The sequence below is a fragment of the Fusarium verticillioides genome, chromosome 3 (assembly GCF_000149555.1).
Source record: "Fusarium verticillioides 7600 chromosome 3, whole genome shotgun sequence".
Taxonomy (NCBI): domain Eukaryota; kingdom Fungi; phylum Ascomycota; class Sordariomycetes; order Hypocreales; family Nectriaceae; genus Fusarium; species Fusarium verticillioides.
In genome coordinates, this window is record NC_031677.1 from 3241960 (window position 1) to 3263994 (window position 22035).

Genomic DNA, 22035 nt, shown 5'->3' on the forward strand with positions numbered 1-22035 from the left:
GAATTGTTCGACTTAAAAAGATACTATGTTATTGGCTCGGAACCCCCACAATGCGCAGAGGAGCAATGAGAAACAGGTGGGACAATACCCGTTAGAAACGAACATTTAAGCCGCAGGTTTCTGGTGACTTGCCAATCTATTTAACCGCACAATTGAGGCTGTTAGGGTCGCAAAGTCTCCCTATCTGATAGAGCTTAAACCTGACGTTTTCCGTGACGACGAGAGCCTCAACGAAGTCAAAACACCTTCACCACGTCCCAACATGGCTGTAAGCAACGCTCAACTTACAGTCAATGCCAAAAAGAAAAAGCTCACACGTCACAGTCGACAGTTCCTCAGGTCGTTCTCTTCGGAGATTCTTTGTTCCAACAATGCTCAGATATACAAGACGGTTTCTCTTTTCAAGCTGCTCTCCAGTCTGGTGAGAATCCAACGTAAGTGACCGCATAGGAAACGGCCTGACTTCTGCAGATTTCATTCGGCGTCTGGATATCGTGAACCGGGGATACTCGGGCTTCAACACCGACATCGCTCTGAGATACCTGCCTGAAATCTTCCCGGAGCGTACAGCCTCATCCCCCAAGATGGACTATCTAGTACGGTACCCGCCACATGGAGTGAAGACTTGTGTAGCTAAAAATGATTAGGTTCTCCTGTTTGGCGCAAATGATGCTGTGCTTCCTGGTGCTATCACCAAGCAGCATGTTCCTATAGATCGGTACAAGGAAAACCTCACCAAAATTATCAACCACCCACGCATCGCTGCCCACAAGCCCCAGATTCTGCTGGTGACGCCGCCTCCCCTGGATGAGATCAAGACGACCCCTCGCTCCATCGAGAATGGCCACCAAGGAGCAGTCCGCAAGTCTGCTATTAGCGCTGCCTACTCCGAGGTGGCTCGTGAGGTAGCGCGCGAAAATCCTGGGGTTATTCTAGTCGACCTCTGGAAGGCCCAGATGGACAAGGCCATCTCCCTTACTCCTGACGATTACACCCCTGGTGGACCATGGCTAGGCGACCCCGAGAACGGTAAGCAGGGTGGCCTGGACACTCTCCTTCACGACGGGCTCCATATGAGCGGATCTGGCTATCAGGTATTCTATGAGAGCCTTAAGCCATTTATTGGTAAGGAGTGGCACGGCCTCGCGGACGATGATCGCAAGGGATTTGTGATCCCAGATTGGCGAGAACTGCTGGAGCTCAAGCCCAATCTGAACACTGGCGATTAGATGGGATGCAGATTATGGTATTCGATATTGGAGGCACTGATTGAGAATAAGATGCCAAAATATACGCGCTGTGCAGAGTTTCTTGTGTCCTTGACTCGATGTTTTGCAGCAATGAGGTGTGAGCGTGGCTTGAGGTATGTCAAGACAATTTCACCCCACCATCTTACCTTAAGGTAGCACCAACTTAAGGTAGGTACCTTACCTACCTGTCTACTACCTACAGTAGCCAGCCTCTGGGAGCAAGAAAACACAAGACCTAAGTTTAAGGTGACAAAATGAACTGTATAAAATGTATCCTAAACTCATCTTGTAATTATACTAAGTTACCTAAATCTTTTTTATCAGTTAGGTTCAAGGTCCTGAGTTTTATTTCCTCCCCTACGGTAGGTACCTTAACTAGTAGGTAGGGACAGAAATGTAACCCTCTAACCCCTCTGTCCCAGGAAACGGGATGGATATGGGTGCTGCATTCCAGAGGACACTTGTGTGAAATATGAGAATCCTGACTGTGTCATTCAACAAATTGGTACATGCTGTATAATTCGAATTGGCATAACCTAAGGTACCTCATCTGCCTACCTCTGATGGATAGTTGCAAGGAACTAAATCTAGGGGCCAGAAAACTCGAGATCTCTTATCCTAAACGACGAAGGGTCTTACTTGTAGTATAATCTAACTACCTATGTCGATAAGTCTCTGGGCAAGTATGTAAGTCACTAATATTTTTGGCATCTTGGTTCTGGACCAGAAGTTCTCCAGCTGTTGCTCCCTGATGAAAGCTAAGGTACCTCTTACCGTAGGGGAGGAAAGAAAACTCAAGACCTTAACCCTAAGTAATAAAAATATTGAAGTAAATTTAACATAAACTTAGAGGACTCTTTACTAAGTCTCTTTTGACACCTTATATCCAGGTTTAGTGTTTTCTTGCCCCCCGAGGCTACCTAAGGTGGGTAGTATGGATTGCATGGGTGACGACAGTTCAAGGCACTGGAACCTTTAATCGTATTCCCTTGAGTGGCTAGCCTCCCCTGACGTTTAATGCTTACAGTGGGTTACTTTAACACGCCACAGGCGCTAGAAGAACCGCCACGTTAGCGCGCCAGCCTACGCCTACCTACGTACTCAAGCCTCAAGTTGCTCCCGTCTGGTTGTTAAATTCAATCCACACCTGTGCCATCTGAACATCATTTCGGTCTTCACTCTTTGATGATTACCCTATTCCCAACTCCTGACGTACCTCTACGACCTCGAACACGCCTCCAAGATTCCCCTCAAACTTACGAACACACGAAATCGACCGTAACCCCTCCGCAGAAGCCACCCACGATCCCAGTTGCCTTGAACTTCTTGCCCGCTTTGCACCATTCATTTACATCCAACTCCGACCCCTATCGTTCATATCAGGACCGGCCTATGTCAAACCTGGTCAATCTCTACTTTCTATAGCCCATCAACTGTGAAGCCTATATTCTTAGCCCTCTTCAGATACGATAGTTTCTTCCATCAGTAGGTTGCCTCGCAACATTCGCCAATAAACGAGCACGCCTTGCCGATCCTCACGTCCACACCTATCACGAGTCCAAGTCGCACTCCCGACCTGGCACCCTTCCAATCGATCTTCAAGTACCAATTATACGCCAAGCTACTCACCAGCCGCTCGATTTGAGGCCACTACTCACGACGACCAGGCGATTCCCGAGATCGCACTCTGCTTGTCGAGGGGAGGGCCCTTTGGTCTACACTAGGCGATGCGGCGGGGAGGGAGGACCTCGTGAACTAAATCTTAACTGGGGATCGAGGTCGGAAGGACCAATCGTTTTTATTGTCGAGAAAGTTGTGCTGGATCAAAGCTCATGCTGTACGATTGAAGCCATTGTCTAGACGTTCCGCCCTTCTCTACGAGCGCCTCCAAATCCCCCCCGTCTCTAGATCTCTCTCTTCCTATCCTTTAGTCGAGCCACCAGCCCTCGATCTGCAGTCAATCGGCGTTCTCTACACCTAGAATTGGAGCCTTGTTGTCTAATCAGACCTGACCTGGGGATGGATCCCAGATTTCCAGTCTCTCGCGAAGATCTGTACAGTCTGCAGATGGAAGTGAAGCAAGTACAATATACCCAGAGCAATCATGCTGAACGGCTTCTTCGATTGGAAAAGAAACAGGCAGATGATGCCGCATTGAAGTCTGTCTGGAACTCTCCCTTTCCAGGTGTCTTGAGTGGCACACCTCAAACAGGTGAGTTCTCAGCCTGTTGACTTATGGATCATTCCCTTACAAATTTTAGGACCTGTTTCCATTCCACACAATGACATGTTTGATGACTTGGATGAGCAAGGTGAGGAGCTTCTAGGATCTCTTCATCTTGGACCAGCAGAGGAAGAACCGGTTCGCCGAGGCGCTGCTTCGCGGGCTAATAGTGTTCGATTCGACGAAAGCGCCCTGCACGGATCCAGCTGGGGAGGCCCAAGTAATCGTCACTCGGGAGATTTTGGCCCTGTTCGTCCTGGAAGTGGCCTTATGATGGAGCGCTCATTATCTCACAAGTCGGATGGGCGACACAGCTCTGCTGGACATTCAGTTCACTCTCACCACTCCGTTGCTTCTGGTCGGGCTAGCAGCTTAGGCCTTGATAACAACTTTGCTGTTGGCGACGACGACGACGATTCGTTCGACATTCCTGGCCCCCCTGCGGCGTTTTATGTACTCGGGACGGTCCCTTCGATCGTTCGATGTTGGTTAACCCCTAACTTTGGCCACTCAACACTCCTCTACGCCGACGTTTGCAGTGGCTCACAAAAGTCCACCGTTGAGTACTCTCTCCTCAGAGAGTTGGACCTTATCGATCAGATCCATCGTGAGGTTGACGGTTCATATCGCGTTAGGTTAAATGTCTACTTTGCAGAGGCTGTGGTAACACATCATGGCAGTCGCTCTAGTAGTCCTCATGGGCCTGTTCCTTCGATCACTGTCTTTTTCGAGGTCTTTGGAGTGGCAGAGCAGCCTATCCAGGCTGCAGATCGCAAAGCCATTCGAATCTACTTGGGCAGCGATGCTCTCAGAGCCCATTCCGCAGATATTCTATTTTCCCAGAATACTATGACACTTCGTGGCGACGAGCGAGAGCGGCTCCAGGTCCCCTTTGTCCGACCAGAGGACGAAAACGTGTTTCGGAATATCTGCACAACCAACATGGTCCCAGAAAAGCCCAAGTTGAATGCAAATGCTCCTCCCTTCGTCTCCGGGGATTTCAGCCAGGCTAGCCAGGAAAGTATCCCTGACACGGAGGCTCCTCAGCAGGACTATGAGTCTCGAAGCGAAATGTCGCCGATGGCAACTGACGCGGTTCTCAATAAGCGACCCAGCTCCAGAGGCAGTGTATCCGGTGCGGAGAGTGAGAGAAGGTCTCGTGGACTCATCAACGGAGACCAACTAGGCCCTAAGGAGCGTACTGCTGAGCAGTCTACCCCCGAGGGCTCCAGGCGAGAACCCCTTTCAGGGATTTGGGGCTCATGGCGCCATGGATCAGGGAACGGAGTGGACGGTCCGCACAGAGATGGTTCACTGAGTGGATATCAACCTGCCGGTCGAGGCCGCAACATGAAAGTTCTGAAGCCCCAGAAGTCGGCCTCGAGGACAGTTTCTTCTTATGATGCCTCTTCGTCTAAAGGCCTGGGAGATGGTCGACGCAAGAGTCAAGTCAGCGTTGGGGAGAACGGTGGTACTCCTGCCAATAGATGGGAGGCTAAGCGTGCGGTGAGCATGAGCAGCGAACACAAAACGCAATCGCAGTCACAGTCGCTCCCACCTCCAAGTCGTGATGGTCGCAGCGCCAACGCCAACGCCAATAGCAACAATTCCCTGCCTAGGTCTGCCAACCCCGTCGGAGTGGCGTCAGCGTTCTCATGGATGACACCAACATCCAAAGCCAAAACAACCGCGGGCTCAGAGTAATGTGATTGAATGGCTTGCCAGTAGCCATTCCTTTCTTTATCAGCCGTGTAGACTTTCAGGTCCCTTGAAGTTTATTCTCTAAGTTAGTCTGTGGAGACCATAAATGGGCGGACTCAAAGAAATGCAGAATCGCAATGACCCGGTCATTTGGGTTTCTTAGATAGCTATGATTGATAAAGACGATTGCGACTTGATGTAACAAAACCAAACAAAACCAAACAGAAAACAATAGAGGCAAAGGCGGTTTGATGCTTTGCTAGAAAAGAAAGGAAGAGAAATTGACAGCAATGATGTTTGTACTATGCAAATGTATGTCTAATCTATCATTAAATAAGTATGCCACTACGCCTAGATCTTAGATCCAGGAGGCAAGGCCTGCCAAACCTTTCTGGTGTCTGCAATTGACTCCTTGACAACACCAATCAGTCCCTTGAAAGCAGGATGTTGCGAATCTCCCACGCATTCGTACATCCAGCTCTCGCTCGACGTGACCGTGATTCCGGGCTCGGCACGCAATCGATCGAGGGCAATGTCGACTTCGCGAGGATTACAGCTCGATACTCCATCGGCAATGACATATACCTTATGTCCTGCGTCGCGCAAATCGAGGGCTGTCTGGGTAATGCAGATATGAGACTCAATGCCGACAAGAGCGATTTCTGAGCTGTGAGGTAGATCGACGGTGATGGAGGGAATGGACATGGAGAAGCGTGTCTTGTCGTGTGGTGACGAGGGGAGGAGCTGTGCTAGAGCTGAAACTGTGGGACCAAGCTTTGCTGAGGTTTGGGTCGTGGTTACGACGGGAACGGAGAGAGTGTTTGCGAACTTGAGGAGCTTTTGAGTGGTGAGGACGCTGAGGTTGATTAGCTGAGTGGCGTCAAATGAACTGGGGGCTGCCATACATGCTATCGAATTCGTGAATGACATGGCGGAACTTTTCTTGAATATCGCAAACGCTATACCACACCACTCTTTGATTAGGCGTTTCTGTCAGATCGAAAGTAATGATATACATACAAGATTCTTGGGTTCTCTGACCGCCACAAGTCAGCATCTCTATCAGATCTTAGCAACAGGTAGGATGGACACTTACTGAACCGCAGCTCGTTTTGCGCAGGTGAAGACATGGCGCGAATCTGGTGTAACGAAGAGCCAGGAGTAGGACGAGATACGGCAGTGCCTTCTAGAGATGTACTGGCCAATCTCAATGTTGCCGAATTACCGATACTTGCTGCCGCAGCCCGCGAACCTATAGCCAACCGAGATAACCCACGTCGAGAAATGACAGTTGAGAGAACTTGCATGCCGAGATCGTAAGGCTAAGATCGAGGGAGGACTCGTCAAACCAAGAGAATGAATGGCATAGAGGAACGTACAGATTAAGTAAGTTCCAGACTATGGTGGTTCAGACCTCAATTCCGAGAAAAATAAAATAAAATAAAACCGGGATCTGAGACATTTGGAGGTGGTTGAGTTCGAAGAAGGTGACTGAGGCGAGGGACCTGCGGGATAGAAGTTAGCCTCAGCGCGGGGGAACGGCAGTGGAAAGTGGGGGTGATCGACGGGCTGTCGTTGCATTAGGTAGGTTCATTCGCAGTTTGACCCGCTGTACCCACCTCAGGCCTCAAATACCATGGAGAGTCAGTCACTGACGATAATGTCAATTGTCTCTTATCATATCCATTGCATTCACAATTTGGTGCTGGGCAATAAATGACTTGTCTGAATAATCGACTCAAGCTACTAAATATCTCTAAAGTGAAGTAATTCTGCCCACAGCCTAGTCTAAACAATCAAAGCTTGCCCCTGTTCTATAGAGAATTATTACTGCTGCATCAGATTATGTACTCCCCGAACGCCAGTATATGCAACCATCTATCGCCTACCAATGCCTTTCCCCCAACCTAACTACCTGTTCAGAGAAACCATCTTTCTCCTAGGCGTTGACTTCAGCAAACCATGTTCGCAAGAGACCAGCCAGGGCGCTTGGTAGCTCTTCAAGATGATGGACGATTAGGTAGTACTGGAATGGGAACGTGTCCAAGTATCTTTCGATGACGACTTTGCTTTCTCCGCCGTCCCGAACAAACTTGGCCTCCTTCAGCTCAAGTACGCTGTCGCCCTTCTTCTTGCCCGTATCATCCATGATGATAAACACAATCATGATGCGTTCCTCCATCGCTTCCCGCAGCATTCGCCGGATGCCCTCGTGGGCTGATGAAGGCGTAAGGCCGTCAGAGAGAATCAGTGCCAGCTGCCAGAGATCCGAGTTGCTGCTGCCCTGTTGCCGTGCAAGTCTGAACGTTTCAATGGTCCGTTGGATGAGAAGTGCAATATCGGTACGATCTTGAGAAAAGTTAAACTTCTGCAACACCTTGGCCCCAGCATCTGCAGCAAAAGGCTCGGTTAAGCCATGGGCTGTGAAAACGTCACTTCCAAAGCCCATGACGCCAACCTGGCCAGCTTCCAGCATGGTAAGGGATCGTGATACCATGACGAGAGACTCCATGGCCAGAGTGCCTGATGATGTTTCACCCATACTCTTACTATCATCCACACAAAGCAGTATCTGGTAGGTACGTTTGGTCGGGATGCTGCGTCGCATCCAGATCTTGTCCCGCTTATAGCTCGATGCAATGTAAGGGATGATGCGTTTGATGTTGAGTCGTTTTCCGGTACGGAAAGCTCCCGAGAGTTTGGTCGATTGTGAAGGTGTAAGGATAAGTCGGAGTTGGGATGTCAAAGCCAGAGAGAGTGAATGTGTTTTGGTCTGGAATTCAGTCCACTGTTGCATCGACTCGCCGAAATCTCGGAGTGGCCTTTCTTCATCCGAGATGTGAGTTGAAGAGAGCTGAGTCGATGTCTCCTGAATCTCGACCTCATCTTCTTGTTCATCCAATTGCGCCTCCTGATCTGAAGGACTGAACTCACGGTCATAGTTGCCTTGGCGTGTCTTGACCCCTGAGCGCGTTTCGTCCTGATCATTATTTGCATCTTGCTTACTGGCATCCGGCGCCTCTCCTGGATCAGCTGTGTCCATCTTATCTGGATCTTGCTCGGCCTCTTCTGTATCATCGTCCACAAGGCGGCTTGTAGGATCTTGCCTCTCTTCATCGATAGCCATCGACTCGTCGATGGGCTGTACTTGCTCATCATCCGCAGTTCCCATGGCCTGAGTGTCTGTAGCAGTCTCATCGTCCTGTAAGTGCTGGAATTCCTTACGGCCTTGATCGGCGCTCGGGTCTTGTGGGGCGTTTTGTTCATTGGTGTCTGAAGACTCAGCGTCCTTGATGTCTTCCTGCTGTCGATGCCAGCGTTCAAGTGCATCGCCGAGCTTCTTGAAAGGATCACTGCGTGCCGAATCCGCCTTTTCCTGTTCCTGTTCTGCCCTGTCCATAATCTCCTTTGACTGCGAAGCTGATCCCTTGTTCCCTGCGCTTGTGTCCTGATCCGCAGCTCCCTCTCCCATCTCGCCATCCTCCTGCTGGGCAGCGTTGCTTTGGAAGTTATCATCAACATCCATTGAATCAGCATTCTGATCCTGGCCAGAACTCTTGACATCGCTTGGTGCAGCGTTGTCGGTATCAGCGGTAGCGTTATCTTGAGGCGATTGATTCTGATCTGTAGCATCCTCCTGATCCTTGTCCTTTTCGTCTTCCTCAGGCTTGGCCTCTTCATCGACTTCATCCTTGCCACCGGCCTTTTCTTCTGGCATCTCTTCGTCTTCCTGGATTTCGGTCTCTTCTCCAGCCTCTTCTTGAAGCTGGGCTTGGGCCGCAGCGTCATCTGATCCATCTTCCTCCTCGTTATTCATCTCCTGGTCCTCTCCCTCCCTGTTCTCTTCTTCAATATCTGAAAGACCATCCAAGTCATCGCTATCTGACGCTGACTCATGATCGTCATCGAGATCCAACTCCATATCCTCAGGAAGCGCCAGTGTATCATTCTCTTGGGCAGTTTGATCTTGCTTGTTCATTTCCTCCTGGGCTTTGACTTCTTCTTCTTCGGCACCAGCTTCCTCTTCCTCTGCGTCTTGTTCACCAGAGTCGTCAACATCTGGCTGCTCCTCACTCTCTTGTTTCTTCGCATCTTCATCTGCTGCCATTTGCTCGTCGTCCTTCTTCTGGCCCTTGGCCTTCTCACCCTGCTGGTCTTTATCGGCCTTTTCTTCGTCCTCTCCATCCCACATCTTCTCGTCAACGGCAGTGGGATCTAGGTCATCGACCTCTCCAGCTTCTTCATCCATATCGTTCTCCTCCTCCTCTTCGTCTCCATTCTTCGACCCCGTATCATCATCATCGGCCCCATCGACACTGCCCATGTCTCCTTCAAGCTCTTCATCAGCCATATCCACCGCATCTTTTTCGTCTTCCATTTCACCATTCTCCTCCTTGTTGGCTTCTTGGGCAAGCTCGGACAAGTCCTCATCAGGCTGGATGTCCTTGCTGATGTCTTCGGCCCCTTCACCGTCACCAAGACCAGTTCCAGACTCGACTTTACCAGATTCGCCAGAAGTTTCATCAGACTTTTCTTGTGGTGTACAAAACCCTTGAGAGGAAATTTGAGTGAACGTCTTGGTCATGTTATAGGACATATGTGCTATGGCACTGTGGATGTCGACAACCTGCATCAAGGTCTGCTGAGCGAAATGAATATACTCATTCAGGACAGGATATGCGATCGTCATGAGACTCATCGCCGCTTGGCTGAGATTCGGTTCTTCGAGATGAATATGCTTCAACATCTTGATACAGCTGGCCACGCTCCTTTCAATCTCGGCAGTACGAAGCTTTGTAAAGAGATTTACGAAACTGTTGGCGTGACCGATGAGCCAAGCAGGTTCGTCCTCTCTATAATCAGCTCCCTTTGTGGCTTTCTTCACGCTCTCAATTGCGACTAGGATTTTGTCGCAAAGTGTCGAGATAGAATTTGCAAAAGTGGTGATTTCCATGTCATCAGATGTAAGGCTTGGCGCGGCTTCTCTTGTAATCTTGGTCCAGCCAACAATCTGAAGTAGAATGAAGGAGAGCTCCGGCTGTTCGCTATTCAATTCTTCGAGGTCGGCGCGGAAACTAGCCAATTCACTCGACAAATTTGCCTCAGCATGAGCAGCTGCTTCGGAAGACACACCATCTGGAAGCTGGCCGAACCCAGCATTCAGAGCATGGAGAGATTCGAATCGCCCATGCCACGACTTCAGCTGTTCTATCGCCGTCGTGTGCTTCATTTCCCCCAACTTCCCATGGATTTCAATCAAACGAATGGCATGCTGGAGAATCTGAACAAGCCAAGGGAGAAGACGTTTCCAGTCAGAGACTGCTGTCTTACGGATGAGCAATCCATGCTCATGGGAAAGTCCAAGGCGGCTGAATTGTTTTATGGATTGTTCGAGAAGGGATAAGGAGGAGGCACCAGATGTGATGGAATATCTCTGAGTCAGTAAAAGGTTGAGCATTCCTTCAACAAATCCAGCACTTCTCGCAACCTCGGCACTGGTAAGATCCTCAGAATGGTCTCGAGAAGCAGCCCTGACCTTGGGGATTAGATCGAGAATCTTGTGCAAGTGATAGTCCATGGCTTCAGTAGAATTGTCCGAAGGAAGTTGCACAGGCTGTATTGACGACAGCACAACTGATAGTGATGCCTGCTCCGCAAGCTTGTCCTGTCCTAGGTTGTGCTTGAAACCCATTTGCCGAAGATCGCGTAAGGTATCTGCAAACAGTTTCCTCTTTCTTGTCTTCAGATGCTTGACTTGGTCCTTGTTCTCATCGGTCAAAAACGGCGGTGTCTCTTTGCGAAGTTCCGCCATTGAGTCGCTCAGGCTAGAGAGGTAGTCATCAACAATTTGAGGTACCTGACTTGTCATCTCTGGATTGTCTGAGATCTTTCGCATGACAGAGACAGTTTTAGAGACGTTAGCAAGGCGCTTGTGGCCATCGGTCCACCCCGGCAGCGCGTTGTTAAGCTTAGAAAACACGTCCGCAGGAACATCCATAATAGGAGATTTATCTCCTACATAATTTGCGTGGTGGACGTTTTGATCAGGTAAACCTTGTTCAATAATTTGTTTTGCTTCCTGACCAAGAACACCGCGGAACTTTCTGATAATTCGGAAAAGTTTCTGGTGAGACTTGCGAGCACTTTCCCGGAGTGCATTGATATTTGTGTCTTTCCAGCTAGCCATTAGCAGTACGTCCTTCATCTTCTTCTCGATGGGAAGGCGTCCTTTGCAGATAGTTTCATCCATAATCTTCTCATAGCGTGAATAGTACTGGATGAAGTTGGACAACGCATGCAGAATAAGTTGAAGTACTGGGTAATCTTCAGTCAATAGCTTGAGATGGTTCTGAAGCTGACGCAGCAATGCCAACCGAGCTCCATATTGCCCAATTATTGCTGTCGAGAAGTACATCTCCAGACTTGAGATGAGAGAAGAAGCGTATTCCTTCAACTCGTCGGTAACCTCGACCAAAGACAGAGGCACAGCGATAACAACTTGATAAGCAACGAACCACCAAGAGTAGGCATCATCTTGACACTTCTTCTGTTCCATATCAAAGAGATTGGCCCAAGTTGAGAGTTCCAATCGCCGCCAGCGGATGACCGTATCCGTAAGCAGGTTATGAAGAGTAAGAACACCATATATTTTACTAGCCCAGCCGCCGAATTGCCATTCGTATACGTGGCTGTGGAGGTGTTCAACCTTGGGAAGAATCTTAGCCAAAGGTTCAGTATGAACAAGTTCGAGGACCTGTTCGCAAGCATGAATGACATCAGCTAAGGGCTGCATATGTCCGATTTCGTCGACCATTTGCAGCTCCCGGAACCGAGACTTTATTTTGTGCATGAGGACAACGAGCTGACGGGCTTCAGGAACATTGGCATCTGTGTAGAAGTTGTAGGATTTGTCCACAGTGGATGATACGAGAGAATCAAGCTTGTCATTCAGGAAAAACATGGTTCCGGCCAACATCTTGCTTGTCAGGCTACGATCAATGTTCTTGTGATCGATGGTTTCTGAAGTAATCCTGTCTCCCACGGATTTGCAGGCGTCCTTTAAAGCCGTAGTAAATTGCGGCGGGTTGAGGAAGAGGCTCTTGTGAATTTCAGCCACTCGAAGCGACTGATCCCGGACTTCGTCCGGCTTCTTGTTGGTTGGGACATCTGCGTCTTCGTCTTCGTCGAAAGTCGGGAACAGCTCATTGAACTCCTCAGCATCAACTTGCTCCTCATCTTCCAAAGAACCTCGAAAGCGATACAGGCTCCCCTTGGCGGTTTGTTCTTTGCGGTCAGCTTCGAGTCGCTTGGTCCATTCGTCAAACAAATTGTGGAAACTTCTGAACACCATCTCGCGGGCTTGTTGTTGAATATTGTCGATGCCTTCAATGCTAGCAACCACTGACATGTAGTTGAGAAACTCAAATGTTCTGGAAGAAAATTGCCCATCCAGTTGATTCCACATACTACCACCAAGGAAAGGAGTAACCTCGAGAAGCTGGTAAGAAGCAGGTGCCAGGTTATGGGCTGAAGCAGCGTCACAAAGGGAGAGCCCTATCATGAGGCAACGAAGCAGGTTCGACGTAGGCCGAGTCATGTCTTGATATGCCTCAAACCGAGAAGAAAGTCGATCCAAGAGCCTTAGAACGTTTTCCTTGACAAGCTGCAACTCCTCGGTTGCTCGGGCCGGATCTATGTCGAGAATCTGAAGTGCCGCGGACAATGTAGGACCTGTGACTGCTTTTAAAACATTTGAGAATTCAGCGTGGATGCGGTTGAGCTCTGATTGATCTGGTCTGTAGATAGCGCGGACCTCTTCAGGAAGAGGGCCCAAGACAGCAGACTCTGCTTCAAGCAATCGAATGCGTTCATTCGTGTCTTGTCCAGTAAAATGCTTCTCAAATGTCCTCAGCGAGTCTGCTTCCACATTGAGAGCAGTATGCATCTCTTGAAGGAATTCGCGCTCCATCTTGGGTCGACTTTGCGGATCAAAAACGCGATCCGGAACGTACAGCTTGACGGCTCCGATGCTGAAATGAATCCATGCAAAAGCTGAGAGTTGGGCCTCTCGTTGAATATCGCATTGTAGAGTTGTAAGAGCCTTAAGAGCCGGGATGAGATGCTCGACGACAATTTCGCGGAAGTGTTCTGTCTCGATCCGGGGCGCCAGATCATCGAAAGCACGAGAGCTGCGGGCAAGGTCTTGGGAAGCCAGCTGGGCGGCCTCAATGACAGCATCCTTGAGACTCTGGTTATGGGCGCTGAATACTTCGAGCACAAGCTGAGACAGAACATTGTTGAGCCGTGTCAAGGGGTTTGCCACCACATCCGCACTCAGTTTCATGATTTGTCGTCCAGCGATTGGAAGCTCGGCTTCAAGAAGAGCCAACGAGCCAAGATTGACAGATCCTAGGTTTTGCAGCTTCTTCCAGAAACAAGAAACAAATTTGCCATCCCAAGAGAATTTGTTCTGGTAGACCAGGTTCTCCACCGATTGAAGAAGCGCGGCTTGGAGATTAGAGCTGGCCAACATCATCCCTGCCTGTGTAGGTATATCGGACAACACTTGAAGCTCTGTGTCACCCGAGGGTAGAGATTTGAGCATTGAAACCTGGCGGAGTGCTTCAAACTCGTCCATCATAAAAGGCTTACGTTCAACCTCGTCGACCCCGATCCGACTCTCCAGGGACTGGATTTCGGTAGCAAGGTCCTGTAGGAGGCTGTCGACATTAGGAGCGTCCTCACGAAGAATTCCAGAAGCCTTTTCCAGCGTAGCCATAGCTTTTGTGAGATCGGAAATTGATGCTCCAGCCTTCCATCGCAATGAATCGAATCTTGAGCCTAGTTTCTCGAGTTCTATTGTGCGATCCAGGATCATCTTTGTAGGCAAAGGAGTGGGTCTGAAAATGTGCCAAAGCAACTCCATGCTTAGACCAGTTGATAATTTAAAACCAGCAGTAAAGTCTTTGCCCAGCCGCTCGATTAGCAGAGAGATGAATTCTTTTTCTTGAGACCCAGTCGATGTATCCAAATGTTTCTGAAGGAAGTTTGCACCTTGAGCAAGGTGTGCTTGAAATTTTGCTTCGTCAAAGTCGGATTCAATACCAAGGCGGATGGTCCTCTTGAGATAGCACACGATGCCCCTCAAAACGCGGACTCGCTCCGTCCATTTTTCGAGAGACTCAAATTTAATGCCGAGCCATTCCTTTACCGTGTTGATTACAAACAGCGAGAAGGAAGCCAGCTTGACGGTGGCATCTTTGGACACGGCAGCGACGCGGTCACTTATCAGTGATCTTTGGAGTCGGTTGAGAGCAGTCAACTTGTTGACCTGAGCCTGACATCGCTGGTCCTCAATTGAATTCTGCAGACGATTGAGTTCATGATAAAACCCCAAGCATGCACCAAGCCATCGTGCTTGGTCTGGTGCAGATAAAAGCTGGGAGATAGGGAAGTTGTTAAGAGGATGCAATGGTTGCGCAGGTTTGAGTCCCTCAGGGATGGGTAAAGAGCTATATAAATGAGAAATCCCATTGACACCATCAGCCCCATTACTCGAATTCAGGAATCCGAGCAATTCGGTCACTGCAAAGCTTAATGCCCTGCTGTGAGTGTCATGGTTAGATAGAGTGCCCGTAAACTGAGGCAGAAGAGGCAAATCAGCAATCGAGAGTGTCTCGAGAGCCCGCTCGATGACCTCAACAGATCCCCCAGTGTTGAGAACAGTATGGGAAATCTGGTGGGAAGTGTTGTATCTTTGAAGGCTACTCTCCACACTCACAACACGGTGGTAAGATCGGTCAAGGGATGGTGGTGGTGTGTGAATGTGAATTTCGACAGCGCGGTTTCTCATCGCACGAGAGAGCTCGCCGTAGCGTGGGTCCATTGTCAAAAAGATCCTGAAGTCTGGATGAGGGCGTACGACTCTTGGCTCTCCACCAGGACCGCAATGCTCATTGATACTCAGAAATCCATTCGGTTCAAGGAGAGAATTCAATCGATCCAGTACTGAGGCGTTACACATGTTCGCGTTGTCAAGAACCAACCATTGACCTAACTGTAGGGCCTTGACGATAACGCCATCTAACCATTCGAAACGGGGATTCTCTAGCACTAAAGAATGCTGGAGGGGGTTGAGCGCCTTCGATAATACAATTGCCACCTCAGAGTCTGCAGGTACACTGCCAAGTAGGTGTTTTACAGAGGTGGCTATCGGGGGGAGGGAGTCAACGTCGCCAGTAAATCCATCGAGCAAATGAAGTAGATGAAGGGCTTCGATTGGAATATCATCAGGCACGGCCGACATGATAATATTCTGAAGATCCCGCCGAAGGGCCCGGAGTGCCGCGTTGACCTCCCGGATAGGGTCCGCCTGCTCAAAGCCACCGACAAGATCCATCGTGTCGATGTCAGCGTTCATTGGAAATACCACAAGTGACTTTCCAGCCAAAGCCGCAACATGTTCCAGAAGAACGGTTTTACCATAGCCTGACGGACTGCTCAAGATACAGGGAATATTCTGTTTGACGCAAATCATGATTGACTCAAGCTCAGACAGCCGAGGGACAATATCAATATTGGGCAGTCGTTCTGGCTGCGAATGGGGGTGTCTGTCAAGTAATGCCAAACCGACTTGTCCAAACAATGGACTGATATCATGATGCAAGCTATGTTGTCTTGGCACAGACCCAGAGATGAGAGTAAAGAGGTCGTTGACCTCCTTACGATCTCGCTCCGTTCTAAAACGCTGTCGCACAATAATATCGAGGAAGTCATCAGCGTAGGCGTTCTGAAGCAGTGGATCAGACGAGTCTAGAAGTCTTAACCAGCGAAGCACATCGCGTAAGTTGAATTCCCAAGGGCTCCCTTGAGTTCCGAATGACTTCTCAACTGCAAGCTTATGATCCAGCTGAGACACAAATTGAATAAGTTGGCTGATCACTGATGGAGAGATCTTGGGGTGGTTGTGTGCTGCGATCAAGTTCAGATCATCGTCCGAGAAGACGTCAGCGTATACAACGATAAAACGATTAACGAAGGAGGCGGGCAATCCTTTTCGACCGCCGCCTTGATGGTGAGGGTTTTGGGCTGCAAATAGGCGGAAGTCTGGGTGGCGTTTGAATACTTGGTCTAGCTCGGAGATGTAAACTTCACCTCGATGATCGAGGCAGGCGTTCAACCCTTCCAGGACAGACTGAGATGCAAGATTCATTTCATCCAAGAGTACCCATTCACCCTTCTGCATAGCCTGCAGGAACGGCGCGTCTCTCCAAGCGAAATTACCAGCTTCTGCTCCTTCGACTGGGACGTCTGTACCAAACAGATCCATCAAATCGGTTTGGTCAGACAGATTGATTCTGGTCAATGGCTGCCCACATGCCTGAGAAAGAGCGGCAACCAGAGTCGTCTTTCCTACACCAGGGCTGCCTTCGAGAAGAATTGGTTTCTGCATTTGCAGTGCACGAAGAACTCGCATAGCGTTCAGACGAGTGGTGGGTGCATGAAAAGCGAAACCATGATCAGCGACGCCTGCGGAAGCACGGGGTATGCTGAAGTGCCCGATTGTCAGAGAAATACCATCCATGGAGAGCTCCGGATGAGTTTCGTAAACACCAGACACATCCTTGCCGATGAGTTCGCTTAGCTTGTCAAGGCACTTCTGGCGCTGTTGACCCAGAGACTTGGGATCTGTGGCTAGAAGAGCAGAAGGGTTTGCACCTATGCTGTCAATAAAGATTGTAGAGGCACCATGGACCAATGAAACAACAGGCTCGTCGGACTGAAAAGTATTAATAAATTGTACCCAGACGAGAATTTCTCTCACGGAGAATGGTGCTGAGGCCATAGATCTGAAGGTATCGCCGAACCAAGCAGCGAATTTGACCACAATTTCAACCAGTTGCTTGGAGTCGCCATGAAGCTTTGTCTTAACAATCTCATAGATATCCTCGGTCTGAGACAAAGCTGGAACCCAGATCTCGGTGAATCGGTTTCGTAGCGCGGGCGACAGTTCCTTCTTTCCGAAGTCACCGCCAGGATTCATAGTAGCGAAGAACTGAAAGCCATCTGCTCCGACTACAAAAGAGTTGTCAATGCCCTTCTCGGCTAAAAGAAGTGTCCTCGAGGGCTCGAGTACAGAGTTCAGACGCTCCAGTACTGAGTCATCAGCCAAGGAAATTTCATCCAGGAGGAAGAAATGGCCTTCTCGCATGGCCTCAACTAAGCTTCCGTCGGTCCATTCGAACAGAGCCTTGCTTCGCGTCTCATTTGCAGTGATGCGTTCTTTGACCTCCTGAGAAATTTCGCTGGTGACTGAAGGATCCAGTGCTTTGTAACGATCGAGGCGATCTTCTACGGAGCCAGAGACATCCAAACAGAGGCTTTGCAGCACCCACTTCAAATCGGCATCCAAAGCATCGACAATAGCTCCGCGATTACGGACAGGTCTTTGTGAACCAATCAAATCACCCGTCTCAGTATTCTGGTGAGCGTTGACAATATGAAGTTGTTTCTTCAATGCCTCCGCAAGCAATTGAACAACTGTTGTCTTTCCACAGCCTGTCTCACCAACCAGAAGGACGGGCTCATTGTTGCGCAACGCCCGAGAGACAAGGACGTAGAGTCGGCGCATCGCATGCGTCCATATCACACCTTGACTGTTGGGTTCGCTGGTGAAGTGTTTCAGTTCAGGGGCCACTGTAGCGGAATACAGGTCTTGGGGATTGATCTTCACTTTAAAAACCTTTTCGATGACCTCCTTAACTGCGATACGCTCCTCTTCATTACGGACTCTTTCGGCCAATAGCATAAATCCATGAGCAGCAATCTCCTCGCGGGTATCAGCCTCTCGCAATGCCCAGCGAAACAAATCACGAAGTGTCGCAAAACTGTCCTTCTTCTCGAATAATCGACTGGTTTGGCGAAGCCTGGAGAGTTCCTTATAGACATTGACAATTCTGCGGCAATCCGGAGGAGAGGTGTTGCGGCTTCGTTGCTGGAGGATAAACTCCAGCTCGTCTTCGGGAATATCATCAAAGTGTAATTCCAAGAATCGATTACGGAACGCTCTTGAGAGCACCTTTCTTCCGCCATAAAGACCAGGGGGGTTTTGAGTAGCAAACAAGATGAAGTTCTCGTGGGGTTTGACAATTTCTTGTGTTTCGGGGATCAGAAGTTCTCGGTTGTCGTCCAGAAGACGATTCAGGGCCTCGAGGACATCAGTCGGTGCTAAATTCAGCTCATCGAGTACGATCCAGTGACCTTGGCGCATTGCTTGAACCAGAATGCCTTCTTGGAAACTGAGCTTGCCATCAGAACCCGAAATATAGGTGCCCAGGTATTCTTGAAGATCGGTGTGTTCGTGGTTGTTGATTCGCACGAACTTGTTACCAGTGAAGTTTGCGAGGTACTCGATCATACTCGTCTTTCCGGCAGAAGTAGGGCCTTGAATCAGTATGGGGAAACGTCTTGTAGAAGTGGCTCGGACAAGGTTCAGAAGATTGCGTTCAACGTAAGGGGTAATGATATAGTCTTCCCGCTCAATAGGAGTTTCGCTGCCCTGGAACAGCCAGTACTGTCTGTCTCTGTTCTTATTCTTGAAACGAACATATTGCTTTCCGTCATTTGGGTGTTTCGGGGCCTGTGAAAGTAAAGACTGAGGGTTTCCATGCTTCTCGAAAAGGTGGTGCGATATTAGGGGAACAAGCATCTTTTCGGACTCTCGGTCAAGGAGAGTAAGGAAGCCCATTGAGAAACCCTCATACAAAGCCCTTCTAACACCATAGTAGGGAGCGATAGTGTTCACATAGCTGAGCACTCGTGTGAGGGTCCGAAGACTGAAATGAGGTACTTCGTTCGCGCCATCGACTAATCGTTTTTCCTCGGCCAGTCGCTTGGTGTTGATATATAGACGGGCAATATCATCTGCCGCTTGATCATTCTTGCTGTTGCTACTTCCCAGATATGTCTTGATGATTGTGAGAAGATCCTTCAGGTCTTTATCAGGACTGGAAACATAGACTTCAGTAAATCTGGAGCGAATGCCCACTGGGAGGTCGCGTTTTCCAATATCGGTCGCAGGATTCATCGCACCGAAAATGCGGAAGTTCGGGTGTGCTTCAATTTTCTCAATCTCGCCAGTTTCGGAGAGTAAAATGGATGGTCGTTCAGCAGGTCCAGTCAGGAGATCCGCGATGCTCTCAAGCGTGTCAGGCGACGCGAGATTTATCTCATCAAGAAGAACCCAGTCACCGTTACGCACGGCCTTGACTAAATTTCCCTCCATGAAAGAGAAAGCAAAACTTCCAGAACCTCCGGAGATCTGTACATCAAATTGCTCAAGATTACGAGCAAACATATCCCATCTTGGACGTAGGTCGAGCAGGGTTTGGAGCTTTGACTGGGTTTTTCGACGTTTTGTCGGTTGCTCGTCACCATTTCTGGTCTCTGCTTGTTCAGTATGAACTCTTTCGAGCTCTTTGACGATCTTGTTGAACATTTTGGGAGCTTCCTTCCACAGCTTTGACACCCTTGACCACTGCCCCTTGGCAAAACACTTGCCAACTTGTTCAAGATACTTCTGGTTCTTTGAAGCGGAAATACCTGTTGCCGAGAAAAGATCTTCAAACTCTTCCTTCAGAGGCATCGCCAAGGTCCGTGTATTGACTGGCTTGAAGCCACCCAGAAGATCACCGACTTCACTCTGCTGGGACAAGTTGACAGCAATAAGCTTATGGCCCAAAGACTCAGCCAATTGCTGTACTACAGTTGTTTTGCCGATACCAGTTTCTCCGACAAGGAGGACAGGTTCATTGAGCTTGACAGCTACAGCAATCTGTTCCAACAGCTTCTTGGCGTGCGCTGTACTAGCGAAGGGTCGTTTGGATTTCTGAATTCGGTTCGATTGCTTCTTCTTCCGTAACACAGCACGTCCAATGCTGAACTGGTTATCACTCTCGTTCAGATTGGGTATGTGTGTAGTGAAGTAGTGCTCTGCTAATTCCTTGGGTAATTGCATCTCCTCAGCAATCGCAACAATGAGCTGCCTGCCAATTTCAGGATCGGGGCAGCTTCCAACAAAGCAATCAACAGCTTCCAAGAACATCTGATCGCTCGTTGTCTTAGTGATTGGCTCTTCTCCCGTCTTTGATCCAGCAGCGACCAAGCATTCGTGCAACCTTCGGCACCATTTGAGCAGATCTCGCAATGTCACTTGACGGTCCATAATATTTCGGCCTCGAGCTAAAGCGCCAGGCGTGGAGCCAAGGCGACACAAACGAGCATACACTGCCAGAATGCTAGGGATGAACTTTCGCAAGATGGGGTAAGTCTGGCCCACAACATCCTCGAGTTCAGAGGCTGCGAGGGCTTGTGTACTCAGACTTTGCCAGAAACGAATGCCAACCAGACTTGGCAGATTCTCTCGGCCATTCATCCCCCTAGACGTTCGCACAGTTGCAAAAAGTCGGAAAGTGCTGGCTGCTCGTATTCTTTCGCCTCGGCTTGGGATGAGTAGTTCCTTTCTTTCGATCAGGGGTAGCAGCGTGCTCAAGACCTCAGTCGGTGCCCTATCAAGGTCTTCCACCAATACCCATCGGCCTTCTTTCACGGCTGTTGTCAGCACACCGGGCCTCCATTGAAAGCTGCCGGGCTTCGAATCAGTCGAGTATAGTCCAATAAGCATTTTCGCGTCCGTTTGTTCATTAAGGTGCAATGTGACCATGTTAGAATACATGCCGAGTTGCTTGGCGACTTCGTGAACAAGGGCCGTCTTTCCAACGCCAGGAAGGCCATATAACATGACTGGATCAGATTCGCGGAGCATAGTCGCCAATCGCTCCAGATTTGAGACGGTTGTGGGGGTAAGGACAAGGCTGGAGGGTTCCCCGGTTGGACCTAGGGGTCTAGGCAGAATGACGTTGCCATAACACACAACGTAGGGAGTGAGGGTCTGCGTGAGCGGAGAATCATCTGTTGCGGCTTCGTGAGCGGCCTGCACTTCTTCGCGCAGGGCCAGAAAAGACTTCACTCGAGACTGCTCGTACAGCGAAAGGAATCCATAATCGATCGATCGACCGTCGAAGTCTGCGAGTATGGCCTCACTCTTGCCAATATGTTCCTGGATAAGAGATTCAAGCTTCCAGTCGGAACCATGGAGGAGTTGGATAAAAATTCGAGTCGCAAGATAACGCACAGCTCTGCTCTCATGCTTAAACAAGGTCTGCATCAAGGCAGCGGATGTCAATGGGCCAAAATTGCGAGAATCGAAACTGATTAACCTCCAAACGACAAGGAGGCTCTGTAAGAGAATCTCTCCATCCTGTTCCATGGCATTTTGGTCTAACCGTAAGGGTGGGAGTCGGAGAGAAGGTGAGTTCGTCGTTTGTTCGGGAGTAGAGGAGGCGTATTCAATAAATGTTGAAAGGTAAGGAGCAAAGGGTAGAATTCGAGCTAACGCTGAGTATATTCGTATGCGCTGTTGTTCATTTCCGGGGTTGAGGATCCATCGAGCACAAACGTCTGGGAAAAGATGCTCGAAATGCGCAAAGATACGCTCTGTAAGTGGCGGGCAAAGAGCCGCCTCTGCAACAGCATCTAGCAGTTTCGTCGAGGACTGGTCTTGAATAATGGCCAGTATTTCTGCTGGCAGATGTTCCAATACAGTCGCATCCGCAAGGAGCGACCTCCTCTGCCGTGAGACATCAATCATTGCCATGATTGTGTTCTCTGTTGACAAAATTTCGGCTGTTGATGGTTTGTGGTGCTTCCAAGCTTAAACCTGAGAGCTGCTCTCTTGAACTTTTTTTTCGTTATCTTATCACTCACGAACAGGTCAGTACGCTAATCTGTTTTAGTTCTTAA

The 22035-nt window shown here is 49.3% G+C and overlaps 5 protein-coding genes across 7 annotated transcripts; 3 read left to right on the top strand and 2 right to left on the bottom strand.

Annotated features, from left to right (window-relative positions):
* The first annotated feature begins 115 nt into the window (after positions 1-115).
* Positions 116-1365, top strand: FVEG_05319 (hypothetical protein). Of its 2 annotated transcripts, XM_018893493.1 has the most exons (4): positions 116-268; positions 325-421; positions 472-596; positions 648-1365. In XM_018893493.1, exons 1-4 carry the CDS (start codon positions 263-265, stop codon positions 1227-1229), a joined length of 810 nt encoding a protein of 269 aa, XP_018750347.1. In that variant the 5' UTR covers positions 116-262; the 3' UTR covers positions 1230-1365. The 2 variants fall into 2 exon arrangements, with proteins under 2 accessions (XP_018750347.1, XP_018750348.1); XM_018893494.1 differs by having other exon boundaries at positions 325-596.
* Positions 1366-2435: 1070 nt separating this feature from the next.
* FVEG_05320 (hypothetical protein) lies at positions 2436-2675 on the top strand (the record flags this gene model as incomplete). Its single annotated transcript, XM_018893495.1, has 1 exon — positions 2436-2675. The coding sequence occupies one exon, from the start codon at positions 2436-2438 to the stop codon at positions 2673-2675; it is 240 nt and encodes a 79-aa protein (XP_018750349.1).
* A 526-nt stretch (positions 2676-3201) lies between these two features.
* Positions 3202-5178, top strand: FVEG_05321 (hypothetical protein; the record flags this gene model as incomplete). Its single annotated transcript, XM_018893496.1, has 2 exons — positions 3202-3462; positions 3512-5178. The coding sequence occupies exons 1-2, from the start codon at positions 3270-3272 to the stop codon at positions 5176-5178; spliced, it is 1860 nt and encodes a 619-aa protein (XP_018750350.1). The 5' UTR covers positions 3202-3269.
* Positions 4710-6694, bottom strand: FVEG_05322 (hypothetical protein). 2 transcript variants are annotated; one of them, XM_018893497.1, is made up of 4 exons: positions 6272-6694; positions 6196-6211; positions 6081-6134; positions 4710-6031 (listed from the first exon to the last, which is right to left on the bottom strand). In XM_018893497.1, exons 1-4 carry the CDS (start codon positions 6480-6482, stop codon positions 5527-5529), a joined length of 786 nt encoding a protein of 261 aa, XP_018750351.1. In that variant the 5' UTR covers positions 6483-6694; the 3' UTR covers positions 4710-5526. The 2 variants fall into 2 exon arrangements, with proteins under 2 accessions (XP_018750351.1, XP_018750352.1); XM_018893498.1 differs by having other exon boundaries at positions 6081-6211.
* Positions 6695-6878: 184 nt separating this feature from the next.
* Positions 6879-21919, bottom strand: FVEG_05323 (hypothetical protein). Its single transcript, XM_018893499.1, has one exon. The coding sequence runs from the start codon at positions 21887-21889 to the stop codon at positions 7115-7117; it is 14775 nt and encodes a 4924-aa protein (XP_018750353.1). The 5' UTR covers positions 21890-21919; the 3' UTR covers positions 6879-7114.
* Positions 21920-22035: the final 116 nt, after the last annotated feature.

What these genes read in the sequence shown, in the direction of transcription:
- FVEG_05322 (XM_018893497.1), bottom strand. Translation starts at nt 6,482, where the DNA reads ATGCAAGTTCTCTCAACTGTCATTTCTCGACGTGGGTTATCTCGGTTG. An exon ending in ATTCACGAATTCGATAGCAT is followed by an intron (nt 6,032 to 6,080) that starts GTATGGCAGCCC and finishes AATCAACCTCAG; the next exon opens with CGTCCTCACCACTCAAAAGC.
- FVEG_05319 (XM_018893493.1), top strand. An exon ending in TCAAGCTGCTCTCCAGTCTG is followed by an intron (nt 422 to 471) that starts GTGAGAATCCAA and finishes TGACTTCTGCAG; the next exon opens with ATTTCATTCGGCGTCTGGAT. An exon ending in CCCCCAAGATGGACTATCTA is followed by an intron (nt 597 to 647) that starts GTACGGTACCCG and finishes AAAAATGATTAG; the next exon opens with GTTCTCCTGTTTGGCGCAAA.
- FVEG_05323 (XM_018893499.1), bottom strand. Translation starts at nt 21,889, where the DNA reads ATGGCAATGATTGATGTCTCACGGCAGAGGAGGTCGCTCCTTGCGGAT.